Source organism: Anomaloglossus baeobatrachus, chromosome 3 (genome assembly GCF_048569485.1).
Source record: "Anomaloglossus baeobatrachus isolate aAnoBae1 chromosome 3, aAnoBae1.hap1, whole genome shotgun sequence".
Lineage (NCBI taxonomy): Eukaryota > Metazoa > Chordata > Amphibia > Anura > Aromobatidae > Anomaloglossus > Anomaloglossus baeobatrachus.
In genome coordinates this window covers 72,193,185-72,216,342 of record NC_134355.1, presented here as the reverse complement: position 1 = coordinate 72,216,342, position 23,158 = coordinate 72,193,185, and the positions used below count along the sequence as shown (strand labels likewise).

The 23,158-nt window shown below is 52.5% G+C and overlaps 1 protein-coding gene across 1 annotated transcript in view; it reads left to right on the top strand.

The window, feature by feature from the left end:
• LOC142294973 (uncharacterized) overlaps positions 1-23,158 on the top strand; it is a 76,651-nt gene that overhangs the window by 10,104 nt on the left and 43,389 nt on the right. Inside the window, exons 2-4 of the mRNA XM_075338048.1 lie at positions 8,397-8,541; positions 12,783-12,896; positions 14,709-14,853. Of these exons, the coding sequence (XP_075194163.1) occupies positions 8,397-8,541; positions 12,783-12,896; positions 14,709-14,853 (404 nt within the window). The remainder of the gene's footprint in view (positions 1-8,396; positions 8,542-12,782; positions 12,897-14,708; positions 14,854-23,158) is intronic.

Genomic DNA, 23,158 nt, shown 5'->3' with positions numbered 1-23,158 from the left:
CAGGTCCCATGGTACCGGCTGTCATGTAGCCGGTACCATGGGACCTGCTACATGACACCTACATGGTGGGTCTCCCGGTTGCAACTGACGAGCTGCAGGGAGAAATTAGGGAGAGACGACGTGGAGCGGGGGGTACCCAACAACTTATGGTGCACCTCCGCTGGTAGGTAGGTGAAAGGGAGGGATAGATATCTCATCCCCAATCTCCTTACAAAAGCTACTGGAGTAAGAAGTGCAACTACTATAGTTGTCCCTACCTTGAGAATAGTAAATAACTAGCACTATCCTCACAAATCGGATCTATCACCCTTCTACACCCACTTAAACAAAACTAGTTAATATAACGAGCATGTATAAGCAATTTTGTTTTTATACTTATAGATTTTAATATTTAATCATAATAAAGTCATTTTTTTAGGAGATTTTCTTTTTCTTTTAGTTTTCTCTTCATAATTGACTCCTACTATATATCAACTCTGGTTATAAGTCATGATTATTGTATGCAGAAAAAATGTACCGTATTTTTCGAATTATAAGACGCACTTGACATGCCCATGGGGTCTCGGGGGTTACTCGTCACCGGGCCGGTGTCGGTTTGGAATGTCACAGCGGCCTGGCCCGTTTTCGTGACCCCGGTAGTGTTAATAAAGATGGGGATGATGGGAGTAGTTATTCGTGACGCCACCTGTGGTGTGCGGCCAGTTATTAGCCGCCGTTGAGGGAAGTCTCTCTGCTGGGGCAGATGGTGACGCAGCTCGGGTGTTGGAGCTCTCCACAGATAGAGCTAGGCCCCAGGGAGGATGTTGATGGTAGTAGTCGCTGATGGCACAGGGGCAACGGCAATGATGGGACAACACAGGGTGCAGTTCAAGTTCTTTACTCACTGAAGTCACCGCCTTTGGACTGCCGGACTCCACAGTGATGGGCTCCAGCCGATCCCGGATAGTTTGGAGGTCAAGGCCGGTGTTTCCTTCTGTGTGTCATTTCCAATGGTCTTCCCTCCACTCCAGCTCCTGGGCTGTGGAACGGGTCACGGGAGCCTGGAGCACTCCCTGCGAACCCTGGGATCCCCCTTCTACCTAAGAACCCAGGTTGAGCCTCCAGCTCCGGACCACGGGCCCCTGTCCTTATCACTTCTGACTGTTGTCTCTTTCTTAGTGCGACCTGGCGCTTGCTGTGCCCGGAGCTAACTCAATTCTGTGTGTGATGGCTCCTCACTTCCCTTGCGTAACGTCCCTGGTCCTGGGACAAATTCTTCCTGCCTCGCTTCCCCAGGACCTCTCTCTTGCAGTTTTGCTTCCTTCTGCCTCCCACGACTGTCTGTGTGTGTGTGTGTGTGTGTGTGTGTCTGCTGACTCACCACTTCCCTCTCTCTCTGTGCTTCTCGCCTCTCTCCCCCCAGGTTCCTGAACTAGTGAGCAGAAGGTCCACTACATTAGTGATGGCCACCTTCCAATGTCTCTACCCTAGACCAGTCCCAGTGAGAGGGCGTCTAACTGTGTGTTGGATGTGTTGTGGTGCTTTACCAGCGATGACCTCATCCGTATCCGAGATGAATACTGCACCCCAGGTGAGGTGCAGTACCCTGTGGCACCTGAAGCCGCAGGGGCGCCACACACTTTTCCTCCCAAATGAGAGGTGCGTCCTATAAGCCAAATGTATCTTATCGGGGGGTGCTGGAGAGGGGTCAATGGAGGCAGGGGTGATGCTATGGGCTGTGCTCTGCGCTCGGCTATGCTGCGGGAGGTCTTCTGTGGGTTGTGGTGCACTGTGGGCTCTGCTGCGCTGCGGGTGGTGAGGTGTGAAGCCCCACAGGTGTAGTGTCGGTGCATTACCTTCAGGGACTCCACTCAGCTGGATCTGGTCACAGGTAGGAGATCTTCTTCTTGTCGTGACGCCACTCTCAGTATTGCGGTCAGTGGGGACCGCCACTGCAGGTTGAGGGTCGCCTGGGGCTGATGGTGAGTGCAGTTAGTTGGAATAGCCTCCTGAGAGTGAGGCAAGCCCCAGGGCCCTGTGTAGGTGCGTAGTACCACAAGGCGCAGAATGACTCAACACAGGCAGGATGTCTTTCAGGGTTTTTACTCACAGTTGATGGCAGGGTGAGCGACCCGGGCGTAGCTGGGATGAACCAAGTGGGAACCAGGTGTCCTTCAGGCTGACTTGTGAGGGTGACTACTAACTCGCCTTCCTTAGCCCTTGGTGGTTTGGGGTAACCCCGACTTTGAGTCCCTATGGGGGTCACCCAGGGAAGATGCTGCAGCCTCTCTCCCCTTCGTTTGCCGTTTGCTTGTCGCCTGGACCAGGCCACTCCAGCTGCTTGCCTCCTGTGACCTATGGGCCCTAACTGTGGCTACGTGGCTGCGGCTTTTGTGGTGTTGTGGCGTGGGCTTTGAGAGCCCCACACCGGCAGGTTTAGCAAAAGAAAGCTGGATCTATCTCCGCTTCGGGATCTGCCGCCCGTTTGGGCCTGGTACTCTCTAGCAGTCTCCTTACTTCCCACTCCGTTGCCCTCTCTCTAGCTGAAGATGGATTTCGGGTAGCACTCCTAGTTGACCGTTCTCCCCCGTCGGTAGCCACTGCGCGGACGCTGTCAGACTACAGCAGCCCACGGGATCTGCTCCTCACTCGAGCTCCCTGGACTCTGCACTGAACCGGCTCACATCTGGGACCTTCACTGCTGCTCCTGTCTGAGCTTCACTTTCCTGCTCCTCACTCCTCCACACTCTGCTGCAGACTCTCAACTGACTACCCCTCCTTCTCTTTTCCCTTTGTGCCTGCCTACGCCACCTAGCAACCAGATTCTCTTACCACACCCCTTGAGAGGAGATGGAGGCTTTTGGCCCCCTCCACTATTCCAGTGGAGGTCAAGGCTTTGCCCCCTCCTGGGATCCCCAGGGGTCCTCTCATGGGTACATGTGTGAGACCTGATCACTATGCGCCTGTGTACCACACCCCGGTCAGCCTTCTGGATTACCTGTATTGTACTGTCCCCAGCATGGGTGCAGTACTCAGTGGTGCCTGACCAGGTCAGGGGCGCCACATTCCCCCTTAGTTATCACCAGCACGTCCTCGGGCTGCAAGACAACATTTTAAAATGCATAAAACATTAAAACATGGTAAAACATTTTAAGATCACCAGGTACCATACATCACCACCCTCCACCCACAAGTCCGTTAACCCACCCAAAACCCTTTCACGTTGGCCGCAACTTCAGCCACTTCTGGCAGGATGTAGAGGCGGCTTTCATGGGCTGGTGGTTTTCAGGGTATACCTGGCCTGGTGGATCCGCGCCTTCAGCCTCTTCTGGCAGGATGTAGAGGCGGCCTCCACAGTTGGTGCTGACCAGGTACCCTCTTTGTGGTGGAGAGCCAGGCCCCATAAACAGGCATGCTCTCTGGTCGCAAGTGAGCCAAGGCCCTATATACGGACGGGCTCCTCCTGGTTGCAGACGAGCCAAGCCCCTAAACAGGCTGACTCTGGTGGCGGTGGTGCCCTCTGGTGTAACTATTTACACTGCGAGAGTTTGTGGCTATAGCCAGTTCATAGCCTTAAGGTTTATTTCTCACAATAGTTTTTGTGGGCACATACTTAAACGTAAACGTTGCAAAACTTCAAACTTCTCCAAACTGGTAACTTTGCTGTACTTTACTTGAACTTATGCAGATTCCTCTTCACCAGGGCTTGGGCCTGTAGGGCTGCGGCACCTGCTGGTTTCTTGACCTTTTTCCTCATCTGTAGTTGTCTCTTCATTAGGTCTTTGGTCTTTTCTTTCTTTATGGCTGTCTTTCCTTTCTTCTTTGGGACATGGCACTACATCTAGGGCATACCAGCCTCTTTCTCCTTGATGCAGGGTAAACTGTACGGAGTCTCCCATCTTTAAATTTCTGCCAGGGTGTCCTCTGGGCAGATGAGCTCTGACGTCTCTCCGATTGACAAAAATGCCTTCTTTGATACCAGGTGCTACGATGAACCCGTATCCTGACTTTAGACTGAAGTCCTCCACTACTCCTCTACAAAGGGGTCCTCTGACCTGGGCTTTGGAACTTCTCAGTAACCGTTTTTCTTGTAGGTCTCTGGCTGTGACTTCTTTCTGCTCTGGGGATGGCGGAGCAGGTGAAAACTGGGTTCTGCTGCGGCGCTGTGTCTTGCGGGCTGGATTCTGCGAGGTGCAGCTTACAAGCTCCCAGGTGAGGCTTTGGGGCAGATCTTCCTCAGCAGAAGGTGTCAGGTCTTCTTCATCCCAGCGGGAATATGGCAGCATCTCCGGCTCTGGGCATGAATCCACTACTGGTATCTCCTGAGTCAGCTCCTCAGTTTCCTGGCCTCCTCTCCCCCTTAGTTCTTCTTGGCACCCCTTTGGTGACGGTGCTGGGGATGAACTTCCTTCAACAGGCCCAGGCGGGGGACTCTTTGGCGTGGTTGCTGCAGGGGTTGCTGGAATCCTCTTGGGGGTATGCGGAGGGAGCATGTACTGGTCCACCAACCATTGTGGAAACTTGGCCTCCATGTCAGCCTTCAGCCGCCAGTATGCGGGGTCCTCCCCCAGCGTGGGCTTTCCAGCAGGGACCTCTTTGGACTGGGGAGCGGGGTCTGCTCTGGCCTTGCAGGCCGGGGTAAATGGTGATGCAATCTCTTGGCGGGCCGCGCCCTGTATGGCGGCGGCCTGGTCTTGGCGGGCCGCGCCCGGCATGGCGGCGGCCTGGTCTTGGCGGGCCGCGCCCTGCATGGCGGCGGCCTGGTCTTGGCGGGCCGCGCCCTGTATGGCGGCGGCCTGGATCGGCGTCGCAGCTGCGATGGGATCCGTGCAGGCTGGGCTGGGCGTCGCTGCAGGGACCGGGTCTTGTTGGACCGAGCAGGGCATCGCTGCGGCGGCCGGGGCTTGGCGGGCCGAGCAGGGCATCGCTGCGGCGGCCGGGGCTTGGCGGGCCGAGCAGGGCATCGCTGCGGCGGCCGGGGCTTGGCGGGCCGAGCAGGGCATCGCTGCGGCGGCCGGGTCTTGGCGGGCCGAGCAGGGCATCGCTGCGGCGGCCAGGTCTTGGCGGGCCGCACCTGGCGTGGCTGCGGCCTGGCTCAGCGTCGCCGCGCCGGGCGCCTCTTCAGGGACCGCGGGCGTGGCAGCAGGGGTCGGGGCATCCGGGCCGGCAGGGGTAATACTGGACTCACCCATCGGTGGCAGCATCGGGGTCTGAGTCGTCGCCGTCCGGTCTGGCACTCGTCGTGCGGTTCCCCCTTCATAGGCCTGAACCGCGGCAGCCATCTCCAGAAGTTCCATGCGTTCCTCTCTGATCTGCTCCACGACCCGGGTCTCCAGTCGGTCGCAGAACTGGGCCAGCTCCCGATACCACCAGGCAGCGGAGCCCGGTTCTGGATTTCTGCGGTCAGACGCCATTTCTTCTGCGCCCTCTTCTGCACGACTCTCCAGCTGTGGGCTCGCCGTTGCCTCTAGTAGCAAGCTGTTCAGTTTCCGCTCTGCCTCTTTCAGCAGCTCCTCTCCCAGCAGCAGGCTTCTGGCTCTCTTTCTGTCCCGACGTCTCTGCACGCTTCCGCTCTCTTCACAAGCGAGGTCAGAACTCTCCAGGGGATCTCTGGGTAGCCACACCTCTTCGTGGGCGGTAACTTCTTCCAGCGCGGGCTGCTGTTGTTTTTCAGCGCGCTTTTCATGGTGGCAATATGGCGGCGCTTCCAATTTTTCAGGCGGACCGCCCAGGCACATGGTCACCTGTCTGAACAGGTCTAGTCCTTATCCTGTTCGTGACGCCAGATGTGAAGCCCCACAGGTGTAGTGTCGGTGCATTACCTTCAGGGACTCCACTCAGCTGGATCTGGTCACAGGTAGGAGATCTTCTTCTTGTCGTGACGCCACTCTCAGTATTGCGGTCAGTGGGGACCGCCACTGCAGGTTGAGGGTCGCCTGGGGCTGATGGTGAGTGCAGTTAGTTGGAATAGCCTCCTGAGAGTGAGGCAAGCCCCAGGGCCCTGTGTAGGTGCGTAGTACCACAAGGCGCAGAATGACTCAACACAGGCAGGATGTCTTTCAGGGTTTTTACTCACAGTTGATGGCAGGGTGAGCGACCCGGGCGTAGCTGGGATGAACCAAGTGGGAACCAGGTGTCCTTCAGGCTGACTTGTGAGGGTGACTACTAACTCGCCTTCCTTAGCCCTTGGTGGTTTGGGGTAACCCCGACTTTGAGTCCCTATGGGGGTCACCCAGGGAAGATGCTGCAGCCTCTCTCCCCTTCGTTTGCCGTTTGCTTGTCGCCTGGACCAGGCCACTCCAGCTGCTTGCCTCCTGTGACCTATGGGCCCTAACTGTGGCTACGTGGCTGCGGCTTTTGTGGTGTTGTGGCGTGGGCTTTGAGAGCCCCACACCGGCAGGTTTAGCAAAAGAAAGCTGGATCTATCTCCGCTTCGGGATCTGCCGCCCGTTTGGGCCTGGTACTCTCTAGCAGTCTCCTTACTTCCCACTCCGTTGCCCTCTCTCTAGCTGAAGATGGATTTCGGGTAGCACTCCTAGTTGACCGTTCTCCCCCGTCGGTAGCCACTGCGCGGACGCTGTCAGACTACAGCAGCCCACGGGATCTGCTCCTCACTCGAGCTCCCTGGACTCTGCACTGAACCGGCTCACATCTGGGACCTTCACTGCTGCTCCTGTCTGAGCTTCACTTTCCTGCTCCTCACTCCTCCACACTCTGCTGCAGACTCTCAACTGACTACCCCTCCTTCTCTTTTCCCTTTGTGCCTGCCTACGCCACCTAGCAACCAGATTCTCTTACCACACCCCTTGAGAGGAGATGGAGGCTTTTGGCCCCCTCCACTATTCCAGTGGAGGTCAAGGCTTTGCCCCCTCCTGGGATCCCCAGGGGTCCTCTCATGGGTACATGTGTGAGACCTGATCACTATGCGCCTGTGTACCACACCCCGGTCAGCCTTCTGGATTACCTGTATTGTACTGTCCCCAGCATGGGTGCAGTACTCAGTGGTGCCTGACCAGGTCAGGGGCGCCACAGAGGCAGGGGCCGCCATCCTGAATGTCGGCAGTGCAGATTTCAAATAATGATGCCCGGAGTCAGTGCGTGCACAGATGGAGCTCCCTGCTCAAGATCTCATCTGCAACGCGCTGCCTCTGGCCCATTGACACCCTAGCAGCAGACTTAAGGAAAATGGCGTCCGGAGGTAGAGCATGCTCAAATTACATCATGGCTTGTAATTGAGCCAATAGATCAATCTGCGCACGTGCCGACTCCGGGCGCCATTTCATTGAAGCCCGCACCACCGACAGTCCTGGATGTTCCTCCTACCTCCCAGCGCTGCTGTCCGCAGCGAGCATCTGGGACACCCACTTTTTTTTTTCTCTCCAAATTTGGGGTGCGTCTTATAATCTGCTGCGTCTAATAAAATGAAAAAGGAATATGAGGAATCCACAGGAATAAAATCGTTTTTATTCCTGTGGATTCCCGATATTCCTTTTCCCTGTTGGAAAACAACTTTTTTTTCTGCATGCTTCCTGTTTGAGATAACAGTGTAATATGAGGACCGCAACTGATATACGGAGGAGGACTTTATATCCATTTCGGTGAGTATTTTTTTCTTTAATTTTTTATCAGTTTTTTCTATGCATGATTATTGTACTTTAAAATGTATGCCCCTTTTTCACATGTAAAGCACCATGGAATAAATGGTGCTGCTATAATAATAATAGTAATAATAATAATAATAATAATAATAATCTATAAATGGGACTCTCCTCTGAGACTTCATTTAAGGCCTAAGCCACCCGGCGAGAAAATCGGTGCGAGTGGAGTGCGATAAAACATCGCATTCCCCTCGGACCAATTCTAGCCTGTGTGACAGCACACATGAGCGATTATTTTCTCAGCCCTAATCGGACCGAGAAAACAATCGCAGCATGCTGCGATTGTAAGGTGAGACCCTTTTCTCTCGCACCCATTCAAGTGAATGGGGCGAGAGAAAAATCGCACTGCACTCGCGGTACTCCAATGTACCGCTCGTGCAGAGAGAGAATCACAATAGCCGGCTACGGAGGAGAGAGGGAGAGAAATCCCTCCCGCCCCTCCTCCATGCCGGCCCGCCCCTCTGCAGTGCTGGTCCGCCCCTCCGCATCGCCGGCCCACCCCCTGCAGTTGAGGTCCGCTCACAGGGTCGGACCTCAGACGCAGGCACACTCGCATGACACTCGGCTCCTGCTGTGCTGCCAGCGCGAGCCGAGTCTCATGCGAGAATCGCAGTAGTGCCTCGTGTGGCCCCAGCCTAAACATGATGCTTTTTAATAGCAGGAGCCATTGACAGTCAATCCATAGAATATTTACTCCCATTCTTACAATATAGGCTCCCTATACAGAAATTACACTGACGAGAATATTTGTACCCACAGACATATTCTTACAAAGAGTAGGAAATATATCTGATAAATTCAGGACTGATTTCACGCCATCAGGATGGACATTTATGATCTGGAATGTGATCTATGCATGGCAGTTTCTCTGGCTCGGTTATATCCTTTCTGGAATTTGCAGAAGGTAAGAATAAATACATCAGGATAAGTCACTGCACAATGGTTTCTTTAATGTTCGTTTTCTCTTGATGGATGCAACGTAAAGGGAACCTGTCACCAGTTTTTTGCCCTATAAGCTGTGGCCACCACCAGTGGATCTAATATACAGCATTCTAACATGCCGTATATAAGAGCCCAGGCCGCTGTGTAGAACATAAAAACCACTTTATAATGCTTACCTAAACCAGTCGCTGCAGTGGATGTGACTCAAATGGGCGTCTTCGTCCTCCGGTGACGGCACCTCCTCTTTTGGCCATCTTCGTCCTCCTTCTGAAGCCTGTGTGCATGATGCGTCTATGTCATACACACTCGCCGGTCCCGTGCATGCGCACTACAATACTTTGATATGCCCTGCTCAGGGCAGATCAAAGTGCGCCTGCTCAGGACCTGAATGCCAGCGAGTGTGTATGATGTCGTACGCGTCATGCACCTCGGCTTCAAAAGATGGAGGACAAAGAAGGCCGAAAGAAGCGACGCCGGCACCGGTGGACGAAGACGCCCATTTGAGCCACATCCACCGCAGCGACTGGTTTAGGTGAGTATTATAAAGTGCTTTTTATGTTCTACACAGCGGCCTGGGCTCTTATATACAGCATGTTAGAATGTTGTATATAAGAGCCCACTGGTGGTGGCCACAGTTTATAGGGCAACAAACTGGTGACAGGTTCCCTTTAAAACTCCAAAACCTCATTCAGACGTCAGTGAGTTTTCTGGTTTGCAAATAGCAACCGCTTTTTATTAGTGTTTTTGACCTGATTATCACCAGTGTTTTGTCATTGTGTCATTGTTTACCATCAATTCTTCACCTGGGATTTTCCCATATGAAAAAAATAAATAATTGAACTGCAAAGCTTCTGCTATACATTGCAATTCTAAAAACAGATTGCACACGGATGGCGTCCATTTACTGTCAAATATAGTTAACTTGAATTTGTATGAGTCATTTTAATTCGTGACTGATTAAAATGAGAACAGCTCAATAGATTATAAGGGATATGTGTTCTATCCATGAAAAATGCAAAGAGAATATGTACATGAAAAATAGAGGTCTGAATGAGGTTTAAAGGAAATTAGATGCATATGTGACGCCCTGGCAAAGCCAGGTTGTCACAGAAAGAGTTAATCCTCCTTGGTAATCTGATCTCACACCGGTGCAGCAGGACAAACCACATCCCCCAGGGTAAGAGAAAAGCAGAGCAGAGGGGAGGGGCTGGAGCAGAGTGTTTGGAGAGACAGAGAGAAGAGAAGTCTGGAGTTGTAGCTCCCAGGCTGAAAGTGAAGCGTGCTCCGAGAGGGCCGGGACAGGCCGTAGTGAGGAAGGGGCCAGAGGTAGCCGGAGCAGGGTAGTGGCCCCTCGGTACCTAGGGTGACCCGGATCACTACAGGGGAGTGGATTCCCCGTTCCCGGCTGAGGAGAAAGAGTAAGAGAGTGGAGAGAAAGGCACCTGGCTGCAGGGAAAGAACAGGAGCTGCTGCACCATGTGTGGGACACTAACACCCCCGTACCGAAGGCTGCGGACACCGGCAATTCCGTGTGAATTACTTGTGAGTACGCCCGTGCCCTCGGGCACCGCACTGCAGCACTGCGCCCTGCTCCCTGCTTACCCCATCACCGGGCCCCGGGACAACCAACCCCCTACACACGGATGGGAGAAATAACATCTAGCTGCTCCATACCATCGCTCCCGGGATCCCCGTCCAGAGCAGCGGTGGTGTTCCAACCTCACCACAACCGTGGGTGGCGTCACGGACAATAAACTATCTCCCTCACCAATCCCCTTTTACTGTGGAGCCTGGGATCACAGACCGGGTCACGCCACCGTGATACCCACAGAAGTGACCCCGTGGCCCGGATCTGAGTACCCCTGGTCCCCGGGCGACACATTTGGCGTCACGAACAGGATCGAACCCATCCAGTTACCTGGAGGAAGTGCGCCTTGCCCCGTCCGTCAGCGGCATCCCGCTGAGGAAAAATCCCGAAGTCCGCCATTTTAGCCGCCATTTTAGGCGCCAAAAACAACAGCTTGGCGCCTTCTTCTCCGAGCGGCGGGCGCGAAAAAGAGGCTCCGCCCCCTGAGAACGCGGGCGGAAGTGAATCTCCGGAGGACCGGAAGCGAAAGGGAAACTTTAAAAGTTGCTAGAAGGACTGCTCCCGAGTACCAAGGGGGAGCAGGAAGAAGGAACCGCAATTTATGTGACTAGGACTGTAAAGGCAGGGACGCCAGGACTTTGCCTAATTCCGTTCCTGGACAAGCAGTAGCCGCAACCCCGATGACATCTTACCCGGCTCCGGCAGTCCGCCCAGCCGCCACGGTGATGACGTCGGATCCGGCAGACCGCCCGGCCGCAACGGAGGTGGCACCCGATTGGAAGTCTGCCCCAGATGTGGCGCCAGCCGCTCCCAGGTACCCCGTCACGGCTGTGGAGCAGCCGGAGTGCACCTGCAGAGAGGAGGAGCAGGCCAGTGTGAGATGGAGCCCTCGGCAGTTAGCGATGCCAGTTGTAGCCGGCGCCGAGGGCATCCAAGTGGGCCTGGCTTCTGAGCAGGAGGCAGAGCACGGAACCCGTGCCCCGTACTGGGAGTGGCGGCAGCGGCAGTGGTAGTGGAGCATGGACGGCTACCCACAAGTTAAAAAGTTGACTGTTTTATGGACTGTCACCCCTGTTGAGCGCCCTCAAGTTCATGAGGAGGCCGTCTGCTCCACAGGTGTGGGGTGGCAGAACAGTTTAAAGTTTTTAGAAAACGTACCTCCCGATGTGGGAAGATGTATGACTGTAATGTGTTTATTTTCCCTTTTTCCAGTTTAATAAATGTTGGTGCCCAGACGGCCCGAGGACGGGCCGTGTTTTACCAAGGGGGTGTGTGACGCCCTGGCAAAGCCAGGTTGTCACAGAAAGAGTTAATCCTCCTTGGTAATCTGATCTCACACCGGTGCAGCAGGACAAACCACATCCCCCAGGGTAAGAGAAAAGCAGAGCAGAGGGGAGGGGCTGGAGCAGAGTGTTTGGAGAGACAGAGAGAAGAGAAGTCTGGAGTTGTAGCTCCCAGGCTGAAAGTGAAGCGTGCTCCGAGAGGGCCGGGACAGGCTGTAGTGAGGAAGGGGCCAGAGGTAGCCGGATCAGGGTAGTGGCCCCTCGGTACCTAGGGCGACCCGGATCACTACAGGGGAGTGGATTCCCCGTTCCCGGCTGAGGAGAAAGAGTAAGAGAGTGGAGAGAAAGGCACCTGGCTGCAGGGAAAGAACAGGAGCTGCTGCACCGTGTGTGGGACACTAACACCCCCGTACCGAAGGCTGCGGACACCGGCAACTCCTAGTTTACCAGTGACTCCGTGTGAATTACTTGTGAGTACGCCCGTGCCCTCGGGCACCGCACCGCAGCACTGCGCCCTGCTCCCTGCTTGCCCCATCACCGGGCCCCGGGACAACCAACCCCCTACCCACGGAGGGGAGAAATAACATCTAGCTGCTCCATACCATCGCTCCCGGGATCCCCGTCCAGAGCAGCGGTGGTGTTCCAACCTCACCACAACCGTGGGTGGCGTCACGGACAATAAACTATCTCCCTCACCAATCCCCTTTTACTGTGGAGCCTGGGATCACAGACCGGGTCACGCCACCGTGATACCCACAGAAGTGACCCCGTGGCCCGGATCTGAGTACCCCTGGTCCCCGGGCAACACACATATCAAAGTTTGCTAGGTCTTCCAGCTTTGGTGAGACTAGCTACCTATCTTATGTCTATGGGTTCGGTTTTTCTTGCGATTTGCTCGAATGAGTGCAATCCAATAAAACCAGTGCAACACTATGGGGCAGTGTCCATCTGCGATTGATTTCTCATGCCATAGCGGCATGCGGAATGAATCTCAGCACGCTGCATTTTTCAGCGAGACTCGGCTCACCCCCCCCCGTACAAGTCTATGGGAGCGTGTGAAACATCACACTGCACTCGCATGTCATCCGTGTGCAGTGCGATATACGAAGAGACAGGCCGCGGAGGAGATGGGGAGAAAGTGCTCCATCCTTCTTCTCCGCACCTGAGCAGAGTGAAACCTCATCAGCAGCAAAGGAGGAGGGACACTGCAGTGGTGTCAGCCAGGCTAGGTGGGCCTACCTGACAGCTACACATAAAATAAGTTACTTCGTTTAATATAAATGTATCAGTTATGGGATTTAGTTTTTTTGTTTTGTTTTCTTCCTTCCATAGGAGTGAGCTTGGTTGGATGTATTTGAAACCAGATGTTTTCCCAGTCTCCTTCTACCTTGTATGGATTCTGAATAATATTCTCAATGTAGGATGGCTTTTTCTCTGGGACCGGGAGTAAGTTACAGACATAATAACATGTAGCTATTTAATTTTATCTCCTACAGTCATTTTGGTCATTTGATAATCTGCCCTCCTATAGGAAATTGACTGAAATCTGACCCATATCTTTATATTTTCTATATATTGTTACTGTTGGTGTTGAGATTTGTCACATATTGTAGTAACTGTGTGAACTAGCGTTATATTCTTAATACTTTTTATTAACGGTTCCAGTATGGTATGTACGTTGTAGCAGAACTTTTTATATCCATGTGTAATTTTTCACTACTTTAAGATATGTATCAGTCGTGTTAATTACTAGGGATGATCGAATACCTGAAATATTCGGCTCCGCGAATATTTGCCGAATAGGTCGACGCTATTCGACTATTCGCAAATATTCAATGCGCAATGATAAGGCCGCTTTACACGCTGCGATATCGGTACCGATATCGCTAGCGTGGGTACCCGCCCCCATCTGTTGTGAGACACGGGCAAATCGCTGCCCATGCCGCACAACATCGCCCAGACCCGTCACATGTACTTACCTGCCCGGCGTCGTCGCTGTGACCGGCGAATCGCCTCCTTTCTAAGGGGGCGGTTCGTTCAGCGTCACAGCGACGTCACAGCTGCGTCACTGAATCGCCGCCCAATAGAAGTGGAGGGGCGGAGATGAGCGGAACGTAACATCCCGTCCACCTCCTTCCTTCCACATAGCGGCCGGGAGGCAGGTAAGGAGAGCTTCCTCGTTCCTGCGGTGTCACACGTAGCGATGTGTGCTGCCGCAGGAACGAGGAACAACGTCGTTACTGCTGCAGTAACGATATTTGAGAATGGACCCCCATGTCACCGATGAGCGATTTTTGCACGTTTTTGCGACGATGCAAAATCGCTCATAGGTCTCACACGCAACGGCATTGCTAATGCGGCCGGATGTGCGTCACCAATTCCGTGACCCCAACGACTTCGCATTAGCGATGTCGTAGCGTGTAAAGCCCCCTATAGTCTATGAAAAACCCGAATAACAACTATTCAGAACTATTTGGGCTTCCCATAGACTAAGGGTGGCTTTACACGCTACGATATCGCTAAAGCGATCTCGTTGGGGTCACGGAATTTGTGCCACACATCTGGCCGCTTTAGCGATGTCGTTGTGTGTGACACCTATGAACGATTTTGAAACGTTCAAAATCGCACATCAGTGACATCACCCCCTATTCCCAATTATCGTTGCTGCTGCAGTAACGAGTTTGTTTGTCGTTCCTGCGGCAGCACACATCACTATGTGTGACGCCGCTGGAATGACAAACATCTCCTTACCTGCGTCCACCGGAAAAGGAGGAAGGAAGGAGGTGGGCGGCATGTTCCGGCCGCTCATCTCCTCCCCTCCTTTTCTATTGGGCGGCGGTTCAGTGACGCTGTTGTGACGTCGCTGTGACATTGAACGAACCGCCCCCTTAGAAAGGAGGCGGTTCGCTGGTCACAGCGACGTCGCTGAACAGATATGTGCGTGTGACGCTGCCGTAGCGATAATGTTTGCTACGGCAGCAATCACCACATATCGGCCGTGCGACGGGGCCGGGTGCAATCGTGCTCGACGTCGCCAGCAAATGCTAGCGATGTTGCAGCGTGTAAAGTACCCCTTACATTCCACATCGAATATTCGCATAGCGGCGACCTATTTGTCGGATATTCATGAAGCCGAATATTTGAGGTATTCGTTCATCCCTATTAATTACCTTTCCTATGAAGGTACACACAGTCATTATCACAGTTAAACATTTCATTTTTTACATATGTTTACTTTTAGTGTGTTTTTGTTTCTAGACTTCTGATACCTGCCTTAGTATTTCTGGGCGTCATTGCTTTGACAAACCATATAGTGTTCTTCATTTCACATCGAGCACTACACCTTCATGGAGAATGGTTCCATAGACAAAGACGAGTGGATTTGTGGCTTATCCGAATTTTTGTAAGTTGTGCAAGTAAACTATATTACATCATTCAAAACCACATTGCCATATGTTCCTACTATGTTTCCCTGAAAATAGGCCCTAGCATGATTTTACAGGATTTTTGGAGTATGCTTGAATTATAAGCCCTACTCCAAAAATAAGACCTAGTTACAGTCAGGGCTGGCGTTGGGGGGAGTCAAACTGCTCAATTTCTTAGGACCCCCACTTTCTTAAGGACCCTAACATTTGTATTTTGAAGTTTAGATTGTTTAAGGACCTTTCATGACTTCACAGTCATGTGAACAAATGTCTCCTAATTGCAGGAAGATAAAAAAACTGAACAATAGACTGGCTGGAATGCAGGACTGGCATTACAGCGAAGGGAGAGAAAACTGGGCAATTTCACAGAACCCACACTCTCCTAGGGGCTCCACCGTTTATATCCTGATAATAAGACTGTTTAAGGACCTTTGTGACATCACATCATGTGACCAAAGATCTCCTAATTGCAGGAGTTTCAAACTGAAGATATATATATGTGCAGTGTGCGTGTATAGATAGATAGATGGCTAGATAGATAGATAGATAGATAGATAGATAGATAGATACACACATATGTGTTACACACAGGGCTTGAAGATTTATGTTGATGTTCCAGATTGCGATATGACTATATTTGAATAAATGTTGATTTTATTTTTTTTTTTCTTCAAGAATAAATGTGGATTGATGCTTTCATGAAAAAAAAATAAGACCACCCCTGAAAATAAACCCTAGCTGATATTTTGGAGCAAAACATAATATAAGATCATGTCTTATTTTGGAGAAACACGGGTAATACATACAGGTGCTATGCTCAGTTTATAGGATGAACCTTGAGTAAAGAGCGCCAGACACATAAGATAATGGTTGGCTCTTTGCTCATTTGGCTGACATCAAACTTCCTAAACTTTCCCATAATCATAGTGGGTCCAGGGTCCAGACTTTGGAGCATAGCACAACAACCCGCCAGACAATGCAAAATAACAAAAGCATAATTGCTTGGTGCTAGGTGTTAGCATTGTCAGCTCGGCGGTCAATGGTAAATCTCAGGGACACAATCTTTGAGGTCTAAAACACACTTCTGCAAAAAAAAGTCCGTGTAACACGGTCCGTTTTTCGGGTCCGTGTTCTGTTTTTTTGGGGCGTTTCTCCAGTACGTATGACATCCGTGTGATGGCGTATGCGAGCCGTGTGTGCGTGTGGAATGTCCGTATTGACATAAAATACGTATGTGTGCTGTCCGTTTATAAAGGACCGCATTCTTACCCAATTTACGTTGTTAATCATTCATCATGAGATCCCGGTGTTTTTGTTTGCCATTAATTGACCTGATAGATTGGTAACAAGTGTTTCAGATTTCGTGATTAAAAACGGACACGGACGATACGTGCTGAACACGGACATACTCCGTGTGCGGTCCTTGCAGGCACGGACCCATAGACTAAAGCGGGTCCGTGCCTGCGTGCTGCCAGCAAAACACGGACATGTCGTCCGTTTAGAAAAGCGCACACACGTACTTACGACATGGACACACGTTCCGTGTGATTTTACGTGCGCGTGCCATCTACCAATGATTAACATGGGTCTCCGTGTGTACGTGTCTCCGGTACGTGCAAATACGTACCGCACACGTACAAAAAAAACGGATGTGTGTTGCGGGTCTGAAACACAGAGACCAGGAAAGCACGGGCTCAAATTCTGTCTTCTTTTCATCAAGTCTGCAACACATGGTATCAGATAATTTTTTTTTTTAAAGGTCTGATGCCATTCAGCCCAATCCATAGACCTCTTGGCTTATACCAGTTCTTCTCTTGTAGACCTTTACGGGATCCTCACAGCCAGTTCTGCTAGGCCTTTCTAAAGACAGCTCATTTTTATTCTGGTGGGCATGAAGAAACCGGTGGTAGGGCCGCGGGTGTGTGTGTATGCTCTATTCCAACAAAATCCCCATACTCAGATTTTACCGGTAGTAACATTTCTTTACTAGGAAACATATTTATAATACAATCAACCGAACTATCTGCGCACATGAGTATAGTGGAGTCCCCGGATTTTCATTCCTTCCGGGTACGCAGCAAGAAGAGAGGAAAAAAACAACAAAGAAATGGCGGCACCTTTCCCTAACTTTCCCTACAATCACGTACCAGTCTATCCCGGAAAAAGATGCCGCTCCCACGTCGCAGGCCTGGAGTCTCACGATGATGGGTCCCGGTGCAGCGCTGAAGGGATGCAGCTCCTCGGTCTTTTCCTTTGATCTTCCCCCGCTGGTAACGGATTTTAGTCAGTCTTTTAGTCCCGGGGCACGCCGAGCAGAAGAAGGGAAGTCACAGCCCCCTGCACTTGCACTCAGGGTGCGATGCTCTGCAGTCCAGTTAGATCCTTGGTGCAAACAAAGTCCTGCAGACCGGGAATGGCAGAAACCTCTTTCACAGGGTGATTCATCCAAGACTCCGGTGGCAAAAGAGCCCTCTGTTCAGGAAGACCACACGCAGCTCCCCCCTGGCTGAGCTCTGCAGCTGAACAACCTTCCCGCACTTTTTCTTCCTGGTTTGAACACACAAGCTGCAGTAGGGGATTTCCCACCTCTGTGTTTGTGATTGCACAGTCTGACACTGCCCACTTGTGGGCAATTGCTGAAGCAATATTCAAATCCATTTCTACATTAATGATGCAGTCTGAATTGTTGATTCCATTACATACCCCCCCACTTAAAGGTTGGCAGTCCCTGTCAACTACCGTCGGTTCCCAGGCAGCGATGACTGCAGATGTCACAGGGGTTTGTTGAGAAGTGGGCCATACATACTGGTCCCTGTAAGACCGCCCGAGCGGGATCCCAGCAGTGGTGCGGTCAGTGCGTCTCAAGGGTCGGTTGTTCCCCTCCCTGTCACTGTCTTTACGCCCCACTTCAGTCAGCACTCCGGAGGAAGAACTGGGTTGTGTAGGTGGGTCACCGGTCTCAGAGTCAACGTGATCACTATGCTGGGAAACGTCCGTGATGTCAGTCGTGTTGGTAGCATCACCCCCTTCGGGTACTGTGGTAGGGGAGTCAGGCTGGGATCGGCAGGGATGCAACATATTTCGGTGCACAGTGCGGATGCTGCGACTGTCTTCACCCCGCACTCGGTATACATGCCCGTTGGGGTAGGGGCGTTCGATTACCCGGTAGACCTCAGTCTCCCACTTGGCTCGAAGTTTCCCTTGGGGCTTCTTGATACGGAGCAGGACTAGCTGTCCCAACTTCAAGGGCTGCTCTTGCACGGGGAGTGGGTCAGCATGTATCTGGCACCGGATTTGTTGGCTCACCAGCCGGTGTACAGTTTCCATCTTCTGTCGGTGAGCATTTAGCCAGGAGGGGTAGTTATGGCAGACATCATCTCCAGGGCGGAATAGGTTCAGGTCATGGACCCCTTTTCCGGGGCGGCCAAAGAGAAGGGTGTGTGGGGTGTAACCAGTCACGGAGTGGGCCTGGTTGTTGTAGGCCCATACTAGATCGGGAAGGAATTGGGGCCATTGGTCTTTCTTATCATCGGCCAAGGTGCGGATCAGCTGGAGTAGAGTCCGGTTGAAACGTTCACATGCACCGTTCCCTTGTGGGTGGTAAGGAGTGGTCCTCGACTTCTGGATCCCATACATCCGATGCAGCTCTTCGATGACTCGGCCTTCGAAACAAGCCCCCTGGTCGGAGTGCAACCTCTCCGGGCACCCGTAGACGTGGATGAACTGTCGACAGATGGCCCGAGCAGCCGATTCAGCCGTCTGGTCTTTGGTAGCGACAGCGACAGCGAATTTTGTGAAGTGATCCACAATGACTAGACAGTACTGATAGCCACTGCTCGCCGTCCCAATCAGCAGATAGTCCACCATCAACAGCTCAAGGGGCCTGGATGTTTTAATTGTCTGAACAGGTGCACGCTGCTCAGGGGACTTGTGTAGTTCGCAGGTGCGACAGGTCTGGCAGACGTCTTCAACCAGCTTGCGGAGCCCCGGACAATAGATGGACTGTTGAATCCACCGAAAGGTCTTGTCTATTCCGAAGTGGCCATTCCTTTTATGGGCTTGGGCCACCATCTCACAGGCCAATTGATCAGGCACCACAACTTGTGTGCATTCCTCCAGCATGTGCGACAAGAGAACCTTTCGGTATAGCACTCCTTCTCTCAGAATCAGCCGGTCCCACTGACTGAGCAGGGTCAAGGTCCCGGTAGACAGTCGTGCCCGTATATCGGCGGGAGGCTTCTGCTGCCGCTTCACCCATTGTTTGAGTAGAGCCCATTCAGGGTTCTGGTCCTGGATCCTGCACCACTCCTGGGGTGGCAAGGCGACCCCCACTGGAGTTCCAGCTTCGCCCACAACGAACTGACGGTAATCCACCATCTGTTGGCCGAGCTTTGCAAAGTCAGGCGTCTCGTCCCCTTCTAATTCTTCATCCCGGTCTCGGTTGAGTAAGGGCTATGACACTCTAGACAGGCTGTCCGCATTTTGATTCTCAGCTCCAGCCCTATATTTGATCTTGTAATTGAACTTGGAGAGCCGAGCCATCCAACGCTGCTCCATGACTCCGAGCTTCGCATTTTCTAAGTGGGCCAACGGGTTGTTATCGGTCAGGACTAGTACTTCGGTCCCCGTGAGGTACCCTGCAAATTTCTCTGCCATAGCCCACGTTAGGGCCAACAGCTCCAGCCGGAACGAGCTATAATTGGTGGGGTTCTTCTCGCCCTCATGTAGGGACCGACTGGCATAGGCTATGACCCGTTCCTTGCCTTCTTGTACCTGTGAAAGTACTGCCCCTAGACCCTGTAGACTGGCATCGGTGTGTAGTTGAAAGGGCAGGTTGTAGTCCGCATATGCCAGGATGGGGGGAGACGTTAAGACACCCTTTAGGGCTTGGAAGGACTCTTCCTGGCTGGGTCCCCAGCTGATGGGTCGTCCTCTGGGGCTGTTGGTGGTCCCTCGAAGCAGGTCATGCAAGGGTGCAGCAAGTCGGGCGAAGTTTTTGACGAACCGGCGGTAGTAGCCGGCCAACCCCAGGAAAGCCCTGACCTCCTTGACGTTTGTGGGCTGCGGCCAATCCCGTACAGCGGCTATCTTCTCTGAAGATGGCTGGACACCTTCGGCTGAGATCCGGTGGCCCAGGTAATTGACCTCGGGCTGCAGAAGACGGCACTTGCTGGGTTTCAACTTCAGGCCATGTTCTCTCAACCTACTGAACACACGTCCCAGCTGCTGCAAGTGTTCTTCAAATGTGGCCGAATAGACTACAATGTCGTCCAGGTAGATGAGGGTGAAGTCGAAGTTGAAGTCTCCCAAGCAGCGCTCCATCAACCGCTGGAAAGTCCCCGGCGCGTTGTTCAGACCAAAGGGCATCTGGTAGAACTCGTACAGGCCCATGGGTAAGATGAAAGCAGTCTTTTCTCTATCTTTCTCATGCATAGGTACCTGCCAATATCCGCTGGCCAGATCCAATGAAGAGAAGTATTTGGCTTTCTTCAGGGCTGTCAGGGATTCTTCGATCCTTGGCAAAGGGTACGAGTCCCGGATGGTGCAAGCATTCAAACGGCGGTAGTCCACACAGAATCTCAGGGATCCGTCCTTCTTCTTGACTAACACTACCAGTGCCGCCCAGGGGCTCTGGCTTTCTCGTACCACTCCCGCGTGTAACATGGAATTCAGGAGATTTTTCACTTCTTGGTATTGCTGGGGAGGAATTTGGCGGTACCTTTCACGGATAGGAGCAGTGTCACCGGTGGGGATTTCGTGCTTGATACTGGTGGTGCACCCAAAGTCGGTGTCATGCTGGGCAAAGGACGCCTAATGCTCTTGAAGTAGCTCTTCCACCTGGGACACCTCCCATTTGGAGTATTGGGATACGTCCAACTGACACTTCTCTTGTAGTTCTCGCCCCGCGTTGGTGTCACCCGCGACAGCGGCCATGGCAGAGACCGTCACTGTCCAATCTCCCTCTGTAGACGGTACAAACTGGAGGGGGCTCATAGGGTTTACCTCTTCGGTTAGAGCGTAGACTCGGGCGAGCTGTGTCCCGGCTTCTAGGTCAACACTCACGTTAGCCGTGTTGCCCAGCCTGACAGGAATTCTTCCCTTTCTCACTACTGCTAGAGTTCGAGCGACTAGTGGATTCAGCTTCCCTTCCTTCGGGGTGCGCGGCTCAATCAGCACCTCCACGCCTTCAAGCTGTCTCGTGGTGCTAAGGGGTAGTGAGATAACTGTCTCTTTCCCAGCCGGTAAGGTGATCCTGGTATGGCGGGGTACGGTGACTGTGGCCAGCGGCAGTTGTTCTTCTGTCATTCGCTGGAGGTTGCAGGTCCGGACCACTTGCTGAAAGGCACGGCGGGTGGCCCTATGTGCGGTCACTTCTTGCCAGTACTTGGGCCCCTTCTTGGTAAACAACACCAGATTCAGGTCTTTCAAGATGTTCATCCCAATAATCATGGGCGTTTCTGATCCAAAGCCTTCCCTGACCACGATTATCCCTCTCTTCCCGAGATCTTGGCCACAGATTTCGGTGTTCATCCAGGCAACTCCCGTCACCGGAATGGGTAGATTATTGGCTGCTTTGATCTTGATGGCGGTATCAGGGTCATAGGCAACCCGCGGCTTCAGACATTCTTCATAGAACTGCTCGGAGATGGTGGATACCTGAGTCCCAGTATCCATTAACCCTTGTACGGCGATCCCTTCCAGTAATACTTCCAGGGTGGGGCTATTTGATGCAAGTTTGTTCCGTGGCTGGCTCTGTTTTCCTACACCCCTCTCTTTGGCATCCCCTGCCGAGTGAGCCTCTTTGGCAGGGGTGTCTAGTTTAAAGGCGGCCACTGTTGTGGTACATGACTTGCTGGTTCTGGTAGATCGGACTGTGGATGAGCTTGAAAGTTCTGGGGGCAACGGTTGGCTCTATGGCGGGGATCGCCGCATGTCCAGCATCTTCCCATCGGCCGGCTGGGTTGTTGTCTTGCTTGCCGGCCCGCCTGTTGGTCTAAGGTGAGCTGTAACACCTGTTTCTGCAACTCTACCACCATCTGTTTCAGTTCTTCCGTGTTGCTGTTCGGAGTCCCGATACCAGATATGGACCTGCAGGCCGCGGTATATGTCTGTGTCTCCACGACAGGTCCCCTTGAACGTTCTATAGCTTCTTGTTTGACCTCAGCGAACGTAAAGGCCGGATTTATCCGGAGTAGATCTTGCAATGAGCGGTTAAGGTACGGGTCTCTCAATCCGGTCACGAACTGATCTCTCAACACCAGGTCACGGGTACCCGTACTAGCTATCTGTTCTTCGTTTCTACCGGCTTGTTCTAGTAGCACTTGAAGGGCATTGGCATATTGAGGAATATCCTCCGACTCGAGTTGAGTACGCCGGAAGAACATATAGCGCAATGTTCCCGCATATGTGGTCGGCCCATAGGTGTTCTCCAGCACCCGCACCAAGTCATCCAACGTACGCTGGCCCCTAACCGTCTCCAGCCTGACTGTCGTCCACGCTTCCCCTTCTAATGTTAGCATGGCCATTTCTGCTAAGGTCTTAGGAACAGTGTTATACATTTCCCCCACTATCTTAAGTTGTTCAGTCCATTCAGTTACAGGATAGTTCCGTCCGTCAAACTTTCTCACCTGATTGACAATAGACGGCGGGGGAGCTTTCCGGTTATAAGTTACTACCGGGGGATGATTTTGTTGGTCACACATCCTGCCGACTACGCCACATGAAGAAACTGGTGGTAGGGCCGCGGGTGTGTGTGTATGCTCTATTCCAACAAAATCCCCATACTCAGATTTTACCGGTAGTAACATTTCTTTACTAGGAAACATATTTATAATACAATCAACCGAACTATCTGCGCACATGAGTATAGTGGAGTCCCCGGATTTTCACTCCATCCGGGTACGCAGCAAGAAGAAAGGAAAAAAACAACAAAGAAATGGCGGCACCTTTCCCTAACTTTCCCTACAATCACGTACCAGTCTATCCCGGAAAAAGATGCCGCTCCCACGTCGCAGGCCTGGAGTCTCACGATGATGGGTCCCGGTGCAGCGCTGAAGGGATGCAGCTCCTCGGTCTTTTCCTTTGATCTTCCCCCGCTGGTAACGGATTTTAGTCAGTCTTTTAGTCCCGGGGCACGCCGAGCAGAAGAAGGGAAGTCACAGCCCCCTGCACTTGCACTCAGGGTGCGATGCTCTGCAGTCCAGTTAGATCCTTGGTGCAAACAAAGTCCTGCAGACCGGGAATGGCAGAAACCACTTTCACAGGGTGATTCATCCAAGACTC